This window comes from Oryctolagus cuniculus, chromosome 5, assembly GCF_051225735.1.
Source record: "Oryctolagus cuniculus isolate XC-2025 breed Fujian yellow rabbit chromosome 5, ASM5122573v1, whole genome shotgun sequence".
Classification (NCBI taxonomy): domain Eukaryota; kingdom Metazoa; phylum Chordata; class Mammalia; order Lagomorpha; family Leporidae; genus Oryctolagus; species Oryctolagus cuniculus.
In genome coordinates this window covers 92,276,663-92,292,032 of record NC_142871.1, presented here as the reverse complement: position 1 = coordinate 92,292,032, position 15,370 = coordinate 92,276,663, and the positions used below count along the sequence as shown (strand labels likewise).

Sequence of the window (15,370 nt, the reverse complement as noted above, 5' to 3'; positions counted from 1 at the left end):
TATTTTGAGATGATTATTTTACTTTTTTTTTCCTAACCATTTTGTGTTATGTACTCTTTGTGAAGGGTGGTTTCATTTTATTTATTTCCTACTGTGTCTCCCTTCCTACTAGTGAAAGAATGATTCACTAGTGATCAAGATTAGGGCCATAGAATTGGCAGTATTAGGAGCATCATTGTCTTACAATCTGGTAATGTCATTGCTGATGCCTTCTAGTGGGCAGTGAATTGAATGTTTTAAGTGGCTAGGCTGAAACCAGACTGCATGGCTTTCAGTTATGGCACTGTTTATTTAAGCCATTGACCTTGAACAAGTAACTCAACTTCTTAAATTGCCTTTGTCTCCTCACCTTAAAGTGGAAATAGCAATAGTATTTACCTTAGTGTTGTCATGGGGATTAAGTGATTCAGTACAACAACAAACTTAGAAAGGTGCCTGGGACATAGCAAGTGCTATTCTAAGTATTTGTAGAATATGTAAACCATGAATTCTTAATTGGAACGACCAGTTGAAGGAACCAGGTTGATTTGTATATTGTGAAGTTTTTTATCCTTACAGTGTTTTGTATTGTCTAATATTATAATGGTTTTTAATTTCAAGGCATTGTTCACAGTGATCTGAAACCTGCTAACTTTCTGATAGTTGACGGAATGCTAAAGCTAATTGATTTTGGAATTGCAAACCAAATGCAACCAGATACAACAAGTATTGTTAAAGATTCTCAGGTAAGACTTGTAATGAATTCTCAGGTTGATTACCACACAGTAAACTTGAATTCCTTTTCACCTGTGGAGTTTTAGTATTAGGGTATTATATTTTTTTATCTGCCTGATTCTTCAGAGGATTTTATAACAATAGATACTGTAAGTCTAAAAAATTCAAAACCATGATCAACGTAAAGTAAGAGTCAAGACCAGGTAGAAATATGTCCAGCAATTTTGAATGATCTTCATTCATATAGCTGAGTTAGAGAAGTAGTAATAAATACTTATGAAATCTTCTTGGTGATGTTATAAAATTGACTTGAAAATTTGACTCAGTTTTCTTTTAACAACCAAAGAGGGAATTGCAGTTACACCTTTTTAATTGTCTATGAGGTAAGATTATTCCCATTCTTCTAGAGAAGCAAAGCTTTTCCTGTCACTTAATTGGAAATAAAAAAAACTTAAATGGATTTTCACATTGGAAATGCCATAATCAATACTGTACTCCACAGCATTTTTATAATAGGAGGTGTAATAGCACACTTTGACCCGTAAAAACTAAAAACTAAACCAATGACATCAAATTAATAATAATAATCTTGCTTAGAGCCAAGATGATGTGATCCATGTATACAGATGTATACAATATCAGTCTGTCTCAGTAAAACCAGACTTTGTTAAGAGGAATACATGAGTGGCATGCCCTTCAAATACTTTTCTTTGGTAATCGTATATTTTTATATCAAAAGAATAGCTGAACACTGAGTTGTAATTCAGCTTGAAGGTATCTTCTATAGCAAGGCCTTAAAATATAGGTAATCTGTATTGAATGCAGGATGATTTATTGTAAAATAAAGTGAATACATTGTTGTAAGGTTGGCATAATGTTGCATAAAAATTCTTACATGATATATATGCCCATTCAGTCTCAGCTTGGATGTGGGTGGGCCCAAGGACTACTGGGAGACAAAACTAGATGGTTTTTAGTATACATATTGCTTGGTTGGTTGGCTTATTAAAAAAATTTATATATATATATATAGAGAAAGTCTTTTCTAGCACTGTAATAATTAATAATGAAGTTCTTCATCTAAGCAGTTTTTAAGGCAGATGTTACTAGTTACCCTCTATATAGAAAAAACACAGTATTGTGAAAGGAGTCCATTTCTGATTCTGAACCCAATTTATTTTGCTGGGAATGTGAAGAAATTTGATATATTCTTAATATTACTGGCAGGTTTTTGAGTTTTTCTAATATATCACTAAAATCTATAATTATCCAAGTTTCCAAGAATCTGGCATTTGTATTAAAATATAATGCAGAATAAAAAATTTTCATTGATTTGTGCTTGTTTTCTGTGACTTTGCAAATAGGTTGGCACAATTAATTATATGCCACCAGAAGCCATCAAAGATATGTCTTCCTCAAGAGAGAATGGGAAATCCAAATCAAAGGTACTGTAATGATGGTTTATATCCCTTTAGGCATCATTAGGATTGTGCTGTTACCAGATAACTGAAAATTATTCCTTTAAGTTCTATCTATAGGTTGTTAATTCTGTTTTTTTATGGAAAAGAATATTTATTTTAGAATGAGAAATTGCAAGCAATTATAAATTTCAGAAAGCTAACAGCTTATCAAAAACACCACAAAATTCAGAAAAATATTTTAAATCAATTAAGTATCTCAGACCTAACACTGATTTCCCCATATTTAAAAAATGACTGTCTATTCATAGAAAAGTGAGCTTGTAATATTTTCTGTAGTGACAATAGTTGGATTTCCCTATGTCATGGTTTGTCAAAAAATTTGTTTACAGTGATACTTTTTTTTTTTTTTTTAAAAAAGACTATTTATTTGAGAGACAGAGTTACAGACAGAGGGAGAGACAGACAGAAATGTCTTCCATCCACTGACTCACTTCCCAGATGGCCACAACAGCCAGAGCTGGGCCAATCAGGAACCTCTTCTGGGTCTCCCACGTTGGTGCAGGGGCCCAAGCACTTGGGCCGTTCTTCACTGCTTTCCCAGGCCATTAACAAGCAGGTAGATTGGAAGAGGAACAACCAGAACATGAACTGGAGCCCATATGGGATGCAGGCGCTGCAGGTGAGACTTAACCTGCTATGCCACAGTGCCAACCCCACTATGGTGATGCTTGAAAACAGTTTCCTTCAGCTTCATCATTATTGGTAACAGGTATATTTTAAGACTTGTGGTCTAGCCGGTGCCGTGGCTCAATAGGCTAATCCTCCACCTTGTGGCGCCGGCACACTGGGTTCTAGTCCCGGTCGGGGCGCCGGATTCTGTCCCGGTTGCCCCTCTTCCAGGCCAGCTCTCTGCTGTGGCCAGGGAGTGCAGTGGAGGTGCTTGGGCCCTGCACCCCATGGGAGACCAGGAAAAGCACCTGGATCCTGGCTCCTGCCATCGGATCAGCGCAGTGCGCCGGCTGCAGCGGCGGCCATTGGAGGGTGAACCAACGGCAAAAGGAAGACCTTTCTCTCTGTCTCTCTCTCAACTGTCCACTCTACCTGTCAAAAAAAAAAAAAAAAAAAAAAAAAAAAAGACTTGTGGTCTAATTTGGGAGATCTCTATTAGTCCTGAGCTTTAAGATTGCAGGACATTTTCTCATTTTGTTCTAAATTATCTACTCTTCCATATAGATTGAAGTGGCAGTTTTTCTATTTCTTTAATTTCAATTTCTAGTATTATTTTGGCCTTTACTGAGACCTTACCTTCTTAAGTGAATCATGTAATTCATTTTCAGCCTTCTTTATTGAGTTGAGGTTAATCTTTAAAAATTGTAGTGATCCTTCACTGCCTACTCCTACAACAAATGCACCTAGGAATTTTAGGGGGCTTAAAAATGAGAGAAACAAAAACTAATAAATTAGCTTTGATTTAGACACCTGATAATAAGAGGAAATTATAGCCTTTGAAGTCTTTCTTGTTTCCTCTGATTCTTACATTTTATTTTTCACCATTTATTCATTTGTGAATTCTACCTTCTCAGGTATAATTGGAGTATGATTTTTTTCCTGGCCTGCCATTGGCTACTTTCCCACTCACTTCATGAACTTTGTGTTAACCTCATTGGTACCCCTTTTCAGGGACAGATTTTGCCTGCCAGGATGCCTCACCCTCCCAGCATAATCGTTCTTTATCTGTAGCAGTGTACTCAGACAAATGATGCAAGCACAGATTATTATCCTAGAGACCTCCTTTATCAGATCATAAATCTTCCTCTTCACTAACAGCTGTCTTTGGGAAAGGGACTGTCTAATTTTCTCATCTGTTAATTGGGTTTATAGGCAGTTCCTATTTCAAAAGAAATTGGAGACTAAATGAGAAAGTAGTACATTGTCCAGCTCAAAATCATTACCTTCCTAAAATATTGAGGCCTTTAATTTTTTTTCAAATAACTAGCATGGTTTCACCAGATATTCTCTTGAGAATTTTTTTTTTAGATATATCTTCTTAGCTTCTGCTTTTCTTCTAAAATAGATATGTTCTCTCTCACTTTTTTGTTGATTTTTTTTAATGTTTATTTATTTATTTGAAAGGCAATTAGAGAAAGAAAGAGATAGCCTCCATCAGCTGGATTACTCCCCAAAAGGCCACAATGATCTGGGCTGGGCCAAGCCTAAACTGAGGGCCAGAACTCCATCCGAGTCTCAGACCATGTAGGTGCAGGGACCCAAAGACTTGGGCCGCCTTGCATGGCTTGCTGTAGTGACCAGAGCTGAGCCGATCCAAAGCCAGGAGCCAGGAGCTTCTTCCCGGTCTCCCACATGGGTGCAGGGGCCCAAGGACTTGGGCCATCTTCTGCTGCTTTCCCAGGTACATTAGCAGTGAGCTGGATTGGAAGTGGAGCAGCCGGTATTCGAACCTATGCTCACATGGGATGCCAGCACTGCAGACCAGGTCTTTAACCCACTGCGCTGACACCCCCCACCCCCAGCTTCTTAATTTAAATAATAACTAATTTAACTTTAGTATCCTTGCCTGCAATTAAAAAACATTAATACTATGAATTTTAGATGGCTTTGTGGCATAGCAGGTTAAGCCACCATTTGGGATTCCCACATCCCGTATTAGAGTGCTTGGCATCTAGTCCCCTTTTCATTTCTGACCCAGATTCATGCTGCTGACCATGGGAAACAGCAGATGAGATAGGCCACATATTTTGGTTCCTATCTCCTATATGGGACACCCAGATGGAGTTCTAGGTTTTTGGGTTTGGACTGACCCAGCCCTGGCTGTTGTGGGCATTTGGAAAGTTAACCAGTAGTTGGAAGCTTGCTCACTCTTTCTCTTTCTCATTCTACCTTTCAAATAAATAGATATGAAAACAAAACAAGGCAGGCATTGTGACACAACAAGGTTAAGCCACAACTTGGAATGCCCACATCCTATGTCAGTGTTCCTAGGTTTGTGTCTTGGCTCCTCTGCTTCCAATCCAGCTTCCTGCTGATGCATCCTGGGAGGCAGCATATGTGGGAGACCCCAAATGGACTTCTAGGCTTCTGGCTCTGGCCTGGCACAGCCCTGGCTATTGCAGGCATTTGGGAAGTCAACCAGTGCATGGAAGATAAGTCTGTCTCCTGTGACTCTGCCTTTCGAGTAGATTAAAAATTAAAAAATGAAAATTATAACTTGTACTCTGAGTTTTTACCCTAGATGCTATTTTTACAGATTTTACTGTAATTTCTTAATTTTACTCATGTCTAAAATTTGTAATTTAAGCTTTCAGGTTTCCATTTTACTTTGATTTATTTTTTGAGGGGCCAGAGTTGTGGTGTAACAGGATAAGCCACTGCCTGTGATGCTGGCATCGCATATGGGTGCTGGTCACAGCTGCTCCGCTTCCAATTAATGCACCTGCAAAAGCAGAAGCAGGTGGCACAGTGGTTTGGCCCCTCACCCACATGGGAGACCTGTATGAAGTTCCTGGCTTCAGCCTGGTCCAGCCCTAGCTGTTGCAGCCATTTCAGGAGTGAAGCAGTGGATGGAAGATCCCTCTCTGTCTCTCCCCCTCTCTTCTGTAACTCTGACTTTCACAATACATAAATCTTTAAAAAGAAAGTTAAAAATTTTTTAAAAAGTGGGAAGATTTCTTTTAAAAAAAAGTGATTTATTTTGAATTGCACATAAGAGGTTTTTTTTTTAGTTGTCAACTGAATGATTTAATACTTAATGGTAAATCTTAATACTTGAATTAATATACAGTTTATTATAATCAGTCATTCTGGGAAAAATTAGAGTTTATAGTTATTTACTTTTAGTATGTATATTTGTTTATATAATTATGTTTATAATTTTAAGTATATTAGAGTTTATAGTTTTTTTATTTTTCCACTTATTTTCAGAAGTGAACAAAAATATTTTGTCTCAGTTGAAATATTTTAATTATGAATTTGTTGGAAGATTTAAAGTGAAAATCATCTCTGGATGAAATAACCAAATGTAATGAAAACTAGAAAAAGATGGTTTGTCATGTAAATATAATCTAGTGCTTGCACATTCAGTGAGAGATACTTATATTATTAAATATTAAGGAATTTACAATGAAAGGGCTTTGAAAACACACACACATGCACATTTTTATATTAGGAATGTTCTTAGATTCTATTATATATTAAAATAATGCAATTTGTTATTTTTTTTCCTACTTAGATAAGCCCAAAAAGTGATGTTTGGTCCTTAGGATGCATCTTGTACTATATGACTTATGGCAAAACACCATTTCAGCATATAATTAATCAGATTTCCAAATTACATGCCATAATTGATCCCAATCATGAAATTGAATTTCCTGATATTCCAGAGAAAGATCTTCAAGATGTGTTAAAGGTAACATATATATATATACATATAATATATATGATATATTATAATACTTAATATAATTAATTGTTTAAAATAAATGGAATGAGTAGAAGTATATAACTGGCTTAAATATAATTATTCTATTAAGTGGTTTTATTGACTGAATTAGCTTTTTAGAATGTGTTTAGTTTACCTTGAAGGTATGAATACTTGGGTTTCCCAAGTGGCTTGAGTGGTAGCCTTGTCATTATTTCGTGCTATATGAAGGGTCTTTAAAAATTTCATACAAATGTATATTAAGAAAATACTTTGGATTTCAAAAAATTTTTTGCACCTACATAAACTTTCATAAACTCTAATATACTCTCTTATCTAGAAAGAAACTTCTATGATATATAACCTGGAAAAAATATTTTTATCAAAGGCACATAGGAAAACTTAACTTTTCTTTTTTAAAAACTTAATGTTTATTTTCATAGCGTTGCTTAATAAGGGACCCTAAACTGAGGATATCGATTCCTGAGCTCCTGGCACATCCATATGTTCAAATTCAAGCTCATCCAGGTACTACTGCCTTAAAAATTACTAAATTCCTAGACAGCCTATTTGTAAATACAGATAATCTGAATTGACTACCTTTTAGCCTGCCTTATTAAAGTAACTAAAACTGCCTTTTTTTTACCAGCCGGCATACATTTTTCATTTATCCTGTGATAAAAGGCTATGATCAGTGATAAATGATAAGAATCAGTTTTTGTGCTGTTAAACGGAATATGTTTTTATAATGGACTATGTTTTTCTTCTTGGCTCTAGTGAATTATTGGCTGTATTTATTTTGTAGGTAACCAAATTGCTAAGGGAACATCTGATGAAATGAAAAATATTCTGGGCCAACTTGTTGGTCTGAATTCTCCTAACTCCATTTTGAAAGCTGCTAAAGTAAGCATTTCCATTCTTTGTCTACATTGCTCTTAACTGTTTTAAGTAGTTCTGTGAGTTCAACACTTAAAGAAGCAGATAATCCAAAGTGTTGGTTCAGTCATCAAAATTAGTTAGTTAAGAAGGATGTTTCTACATTTAGATACTTCACATGTTTTTTGACAAATAGAGATTTATTTGGTTTATAGTGTTGTGCATACAGCACAGTTCAGAATGGTTTGTCATATGTGGTACATTTGGAAGATTACTGTCAGGTCTCAATTGGAATATATTTAATATAGGAATCTGTTAGCTAAGCACCATCCTTAACAAAGGATTAAATTCCTTCTGCCCCATTTTTAAAAAGTATGTATATATGTATGTAGGTATGTATTTGAAAGAACAATAGAAAGAGGGAGGGACAAATCTTCTATCTGCTCGTTTATTCCCAAATGGCTAGGACTGGCCCCAGCCAAACCTGGGAGACCAGAATGCCATGTGGGTCACCCACGTGAGTGGTGGGGGCCCAAGTACTTGGGCCATCTGCTGCTGCTTTCCCAGGTGCATTAGTAGGGAGCTGGATCAGAAGTGGAGCCGCTGGAGCTGGATCCAGTGCTCTGATATGGAATGCTGGTATCAGAAGCAGCAGCTTATTAATTCTTTGTGCTACAATGCTGGCCACCTAGGTAATATTTTTCTTAAGCCTTGTTAGAGAAATCACAGTGTCTGTCATATGTTGTGGCTTCTGTGAAGCTGCAAAGAGCAATCAGTACATTTCTCAAGTTTTTCAGCCTCCCAATCCTGTTTATACCTATACCATGATTTTTAGACCTCATTGTCATCAAACACATTCATTTCTAGAACCCCATGAGTGTTTATTGACCAAATATGTATTTATGTATTTCTGTTATAAAATTTTAGGAGCTTAAACTAACAATATTCTTAGTTCTCTAAGTAGGAGTAAGTCAATCTAAGTAGCTAAGAACTTGAACACATTTCTGAAGGAATTTATTACATATTCACTATTTTATTTGCATTTGTATATTAGACAAATTCTCTTAAGTTTTCCCCAGTGCTGATGGCTAAATTAGTAACTTTTTAGTAGTAAAATTGGACAAAATCCATTTTGTAATTCTTCTGTATTTCATATTTCCATGTTTTAAATCCCTACCAATGTATTACTCAAAGCCTTTTGTGAATAAAGTTGAGGTGGATTAGTTAAATTTATTACTGAGGTTATTTTTCTTCAGAGCAAAGATATCCGTCAACTTCATAAATCATGGGGATTCAGCCAATTGCAGATTAAAAAAAAAAGCAAGTGTTCCAAACATGTACAGACTTTTTTCTACTGTCATTCTCTAAATGATACACTATAACAACAATTTAAATTGTATTAAATATTGGAAGTAATCTATACATGATTTAAAGTGGATGGGAAGATGTATGTAGGTTATATACAAATACTCTTATGTTGAGTGTTTGTGAATGATGGTATATGTGGGAGTTCCTAGAACCAATCCTCTGTGGATACAAGGGAAGATTATACCCAACTGTACTTATTTGTATAATAGCTTTTGTGTCTTCTGTTCGTTAGTTTAAGTATTATTGGAACACGAACATACTAAATTTTCAAATGAGTATATTTTAAGTATAGGAATTTACCTACAGCTACCTATGTTTAAGCAAAAGTAAGGGGGAAGATAAAGGAGGCCTTGAAGGTTCATATGTACATTTTTTTTTTTTTTTTTTTTTTTTTTTTTTTGACAGGCAGAGTGGACAGTGAGAGAGAGAGACAGAGAGAAAGGTCTTCCTTTTGCCATTGGTTCACCCTCCAATGGCCGCCGCTGCAGCCGGCGCACCGCGCTGATCCTGGCAGGAGCCAGGAGCCAGGTGCTTTTCCTGGTCTCCCATGGGGTGCAGGGCCCAAGCACCTGGGCCATCCTCCACTGCACTCCCTGGCCATAGCAGAGAGCTGGCCTGGAAGAGGGGCGACCGGGACAGAATCCGGCGCCCCAACCGGGACTAGAACCCGGTGTGCCGGCGCCGCAAGGTGGAGGATTAGCCTATTGAGCCACGGCGCCGGCCCTCATATGTACATTTATTAATATCTATATCTCTCTCACAGAAAGATTATTACATAGCACTTCTTTAAGCCAAGCTGTACATTTAAAATTCCTTCATCAGAGGATGGTTTATGGGATAATTTCCTGATGATGAGAATGAGAAAATATTTACTAATCTGAAAATATATTGAGTTTGAAAAATGACAAAACAAATTTGTGTTTTTAATTTCAGACTTTATATGAGCACTATAGTTGTGGTGAAAGTCATGATTCTTCATCATCCAACGCTTCTGAAAGAAATTAGAAAAAAGATGATATGCTAACTGTCACATAACACTATAGAAGGTACCAGACTGTTATTCTCTTGATTATCTGTGGAAATCTGCTCTTGAAAACAACTTCACTCTGAAGTGTCACCAGTGGAAAACTTCAGTAGGTTATCCTCAAAAGAAAACTGTAAAAATAACTACCACTGTATATATTAAATTGTAGAATTGTTTCTTGTTGTAATGCTTTCCTGTAAATCTAATATATTTGACAGTATTTCACACTTGGAATAGTGGGTGGTCAACTGAAATATACTCTGAAGAACTATGTAAATAAATTTTTGCAGCATAAATGACACTAAATTTCAAAGTTGTAAAATTATTTTTCTTCAGGCATACATATTGTTGGCATGGCAACACAATTCTTTATTAATAAAAATTGGATTAAGAGAAGACATGGGAGTGGATCTTGGTAAATGAACTTTGGAGGAAAAAAATCCCAAAAGATTTGAGTTCTTATAATTTCTAAGTACTTACAGCACTGGTGCAGTCAATACTTGTGCATCTGTACTTGATTCTCTCATTTCCCCCTTTGATTCTTTGTACTCTCCATTGTTTTCTGTGCTTAGAGGACCATACTGTATTCTGTGGTATAAATTGTATGCCATGCCCTCAGTGTGTACCTTGCCTGGAAATGGGTAATTACAAACTTGGCCTCAGAGACAGTTGGCTGAATCTAGTAGCTTAGTTGAAATTGTGGGGAAAGCATCCCTCATCCAAAAATCTGACAAGCAAAATGCTCCAAAGTCTAAAACATTTTGAATGCTGACCTAAGGCTACAGGTGGTGTGCACACTGGAAACATTGTATAAAAATTATCTTAAGGCTATGTGTATAAGGTGTATATGAAACATAGATTGACTTTGTATTTAGGCTTAGATCCTATCCCTAAAATATCTTACTTGTATATATGGATATATGAATATAGTCCAACATTCAAAAAATCCAAAACATTTCTAGTCCCAAGCATTTCAGATAGAAAACTCAACTTGTATCATCATATAGTATTTTCCCAATTTAAAAAAAAATTTTAATTGACTTTATTTTTTAGAGCAGCTTTAGATTTATCACAAAATTAAGCAAAAAGTATAAAGAGCTCAATTCTCATGTATCCCATGCCCCACCCACGTACAATCTGTTTGACTATGAGCATTCCCAAGGTCAGTGTCCCACACTGTAATGGCATACTTGTCATAATCCATGACCCTATGTTAATATGTCATTATCACCCAAAGTCTATAGTTTATTTTAAGCTTCACCCTTGGTATTGTATATTCTATGGTTTTAACAAATATGCAATGACATCAGTCTATCGTAATACCATACAAAATAGTTTCACTGCCCTGAAAATCCTCTGTTCTCTGCCTATTCATCCCATTCTCCTCCCAACCCCTGGCAATCACTGATGTTTTTACTGTCTCCATAGTTTATCTTTTTCAGAATGCCATATATGTGAAATGAAACAGTATGTAGCCTTTTAAGGTTCCTCTAGATCTTTTTCATGGCTTTATAGCTCATTTCTTTTTAGTACTGATGTGTGTTGCATTGTTTGTATGTTCCACAATATATATAAATATGTATTTCCATTCACATACTGAAAGACATCTGGATTGCTTACAGGTTTTGTCAGTTGTGAATAAAGCTGCTTAAACATTTGTGTGCAGGTTTTTGTATGGGCATATGTTTTTAATTCCTTTTGGTAGTGAGGAGTGTGATTTGTGGACCATATGGTAAGATTTGGTTGGAAAGAGAACTAATTTAGTTTTGGACATGATATGTTTAAGATATTAATGTGAGCTTGAAATGTTTATACAATCAGCATCCTTGATAAAATGAGATCTCCCATCTTTTTAGAAAATAATGTATGTATTTTTGTCTGAAAGGCAGAGACTGAGACATCTCCCATCCACTGGTTTACTTCTCAAATGTCCACAACAGACAGCAGTAGGCCAGGTTGAAGCTCGGAGCTTCAATCTCGATCTCACATATGTGGCAGAGTCCCAAGAACTTGAGCCATCATCTTCTGCCTCCCAGGAAATGAAGCAGAAACTCAGGTCATGGGCATCTCAGATGGCAACAGCTGTGCCAGATGCCCATACCTCTTCACAGTTGTCTAGAAAAAAAAATCTCATCAGTGTTACTACTAATGAATTCTAATATGAAATGTAAAGGGAATAGACTGTAGATGTAGTTCACACTACCTGTGTCCACATCATGCGAAACAGGAGGGTCGTGTCCACCTCTACCTTTTTTTCATCCTTTCACAGATGTCTCACCTTATGCAAATTCTATTATACAAACTCCAACCAGATGGAGCCGGCACCGCGGCTCACTAGGCTAATCCTCCGCCTTGCAGCACCGGCACACCGGGTTCTAGTCCCGGTCAGGGCGCCGGATTCTGTCCCGGTTGCCCCTCTTCCGGGCTAGCTCTCTGCTGTGGCCCGGGAGTGCAGTGGAGGATGGCCCAAGTGCTTGGGCCCTGCACCCCATGGGAGACCAGGAGAAGCACCTGGCTCCCACCTTCGGATCAGCGCGGTACGCTGGCCGCAGTGTGCCGGCCGCGGCGGCCATTGGAGGGTGAACCAATGGCAAAGGAAGACCTTTCTCTCTGTCTCTCTCTCTTACTGTCCATTCTGCCTGTCAAAAAAAAATTAAAAAAAAATTAAAAAAAAAATCCAACCAGAAGGATTTTCTTCATATTTTTACCAATTAATTAAGCATTATCTCTATCACAGTATTTAAAGTATTCACTTTAACGTCTTGGTGTTTCTTTTTATTTAAATTTTCTGTATGCCTTGATGAGTTTTCTCTAGTTTTATCCTACATTTCATTTCTGTTATTGACTCTGTTGTGAATGTTTATGTTGTTTTATCACATTCTAATTGGTTATTGCAGACATTTAAGATAGCTATTTTTTAAAATTAAAACCAATATAATCATACTGTGAAAAGAATTTAAGACTGTAAAGAGAGAAGTATCTCCCGGCCTGGTTTCCGTCAGAGGCTACCACTGTTAGTTTCTTTTTGTGTCCACTCTTTGTGTCCACCTGTGCATAAAAAGCATGTGCATGTCATGTCTGGTCCCTGCATGCACATAGCCTTATGGAAAACACAGATTGGAGATTATCATGTAATGTGGATTTTGTCATTTTTGTTACTTAATAAAGAAAAAACAACAAAAAGAATTAAGATGGCTTCCTGTCCTTTGCTGTTACAAACAACGCTGCAATAAATTTCTTTAACTGTCTTTGAATTCACATCCTCTGCTGCTTGCCTCACAACCCTCTCCATAAGTTATGGAGCTGGCTTCGTTCAGGGTGAGCAAGCCAATAAGCCAGAGAGCGTGCCCAGGATGGAAGCCACACTATTTTTGTAACCTAATCTTAGAAGTAACATCCCTCGGTTTGGGCTGTGCTCTGTTTGCTTAACCTGGCCCTCTTACATGCAGCGCAACAATAACAAAACAAGTTAGCCAGAAACCTATTTAGCATTTTGCTAAGTGGAAAAATCACAGTGTAGTACATGCTCCCAGACCAGTAATATGTCCTTAGATAAGAGGCAAATTGGCAAGTTAAAATGAAAATGTTTGAAATCTCACTTCTTGATTGCTAAGCAATGAAGACAATTGTTGCTCAATGCAGTAGCTGGTTCTCAGCACAGCACTGAGATACAACCCTTGCTGGACGATCAGAGTCTTTCACAGTGTTCACAGGGCCCTGATGTTTCCCCAATTGTATGGGAGTGAAATACAAGGTCTCTCCTATACATAATTAAATTTAAATTACATTTTACTAATTTAAAAATTTTTTCTACATGAGCATCGGTTAAAACACAAATACTTTCAATGCCTTCTGGGTAGTAAAACTTAAGGAGTGTTCTACCAGAAAAATATCAACCAGGGAGACATTCTTGCATGTGTGCTGGTATTATTTGCTTTTGACTTTTTAAATTTTAAGTGTTTTTTAAAAAGAATTTATATATTTGAAAGAGTTACAGTGAGAGAGGGAGAGATCTTCCATCCACTGATTCACTCCCCAAATGGCTTCAACGACCAAGGCTGGGCCAGACCAAAGCCAGGAGCCAGGAGCTTCTTCTGAGTCTCCTACACTGGTGCAGGGGCCCAAGCACTTGGCCCGTCTTCTGCTTTTCCAGGTGCATGAGCAAGGAGCTGGATCAGAAGTGGAACAGCCGGGATCCGAACTGGCACCCATATGGGATGCTGATACTGCAGACAGAGGCTTAACCTTCTGTGCCACAGTGCTGATCCCAGGAAAGATTATTTTTGTCTATTAGTTTATCCATCTGTTACAATACTAGCATGTTTTCCCCGTTTTCAAAGTGTTAACTGTACAGAATGGCATAGATTTTTCTAATGTTAAAGCACCAATGAACTATGGAATAGATCTCGCTCTTATTTATCTTTTGAACATGCTGGTTGATCTAGCCAGCTCTTCTAGCATAATTTGGCACTTTGAAACTCAGTTTTGCAAAACAACAAAATTTACTATTCTCTGGGTGTTGTCTGAGTTGACTATTTTTTTTTTTTTTTTAATTTTTTGCATGTATCTATTTGACAGCCAGAAACAAACATCTGCTGGTTTACTTCCCAAATGACTGCAACATTCAAGGCTGGGCCATAGTCAAAAACAGCAGCTGGGAACTCAACCCAGAGCTCCCTCACGGGTGAAGGAGCCCAATTACTTGGGCCATCTATCATTACTGCCTCCCAAGGTCTGCACAAGCAGGAAGCTGGAGTCAGGAGCTAAAGCCAGAGCCAAGAATTGAATCCTGAAGCTCTGATACTGGGGTGTGAGCATCTCAACCACTAGGAGCAAACGCCCATCCTCGCGGGCTGATTTTAAGTTGGGGCCGGTATGAGACTTCACCAGGGATGACTGGGGTCTTGGTGTGGGTAGGGTCTTCTGGTAGTAACTGCCGAGCTGGAGTTTGAGGAGCAAAATGTTTTCCTGGGAATCGATACCTGTGAGAGAAAGGGAGAAGGAGGGCTGAGCAGAGGAAGAAGTTGAACTGTGATGGAGGCTCCACGAAGCCTACATCTGCTGTGTAAGAAGCTCTGGTGTGCACATTGTCCGTCTGCAATGTCTGCTGTGTGGCTGAGATGGCTTTTTTTTTAATTTATTTTATATTTATTTTTATTTGAAAGGCAGTTACAGAGAGCAGAGGCAGAGAGAGAAAGAGAGGTCTTTAATCCATCGGTTCACTCCCCAGTGGTCACAACCACCAGAGCTGCACCAGGAGCTTCCTCCGGGTCTCCCACGTGGGCTCCACTGCTTTCCCAGGCCATAGCAGAGAGCTGGATCAGAAGTGGAGCAGCTGGGACTCAAACCAATGCCCATTTGGGATGCAGGCCTTGGCTTTACCAGCTATGCCACAGCGCGGGCCCCAGCGTCATTTTACATATACTTCATTCACTCATTAAACACAGACTGTCCTTACCCTCTGCAGCTGAGCAAACCTTGGAGGAGCTGAGAGCTACAGGCTGTCTGGCATCCACATTGGCTACAACTGGG

General features: G+C 37.9%; 1 protein-coding gene across 2 annotated transcripts in view; it reads left to right on the top strand.

Annotated features, from left to right (window-relative positions):
- The window catches only part of TTK (TTK protein kinase), a 44,052-nt gene extending 32,557 nt beyond the window's left edge, over window positions 1-11,495 (top strand). For both annotated transcript variants that reach the window (XM_008263144.5, XM_089332980.1), the window contains exons 17-22: window positions 601-725; window positions 2,079-2,159; window positions 6,382-6,558; window positions 7,014-7,098; window positions 7,376-7,473; window positions 9,748-11,495. In XM_008263144.5, the coding sequence (XP_008261366.2) occupies window positions 601-725; window positions 2,079-2,159; window positions 6,382-6,558; window positions 7,014-7,098; window positions 7,376-7,473; window positions 9,748-9,819 (638 nt within the window). In that variant the 3' untranslated portion in view covers window positions 9,820-11,495. The remainder of the gene's footprint in view (window positions 1-600; window positions 726-2,078; window positions 2,160-6,381; window positions 6,559-7,013; window positions 7,099-7,375; window positions 7,474-9,747) is intronic.
- Window positions 11,496-15,370: the final 3,875 nt, after the last annotated feature.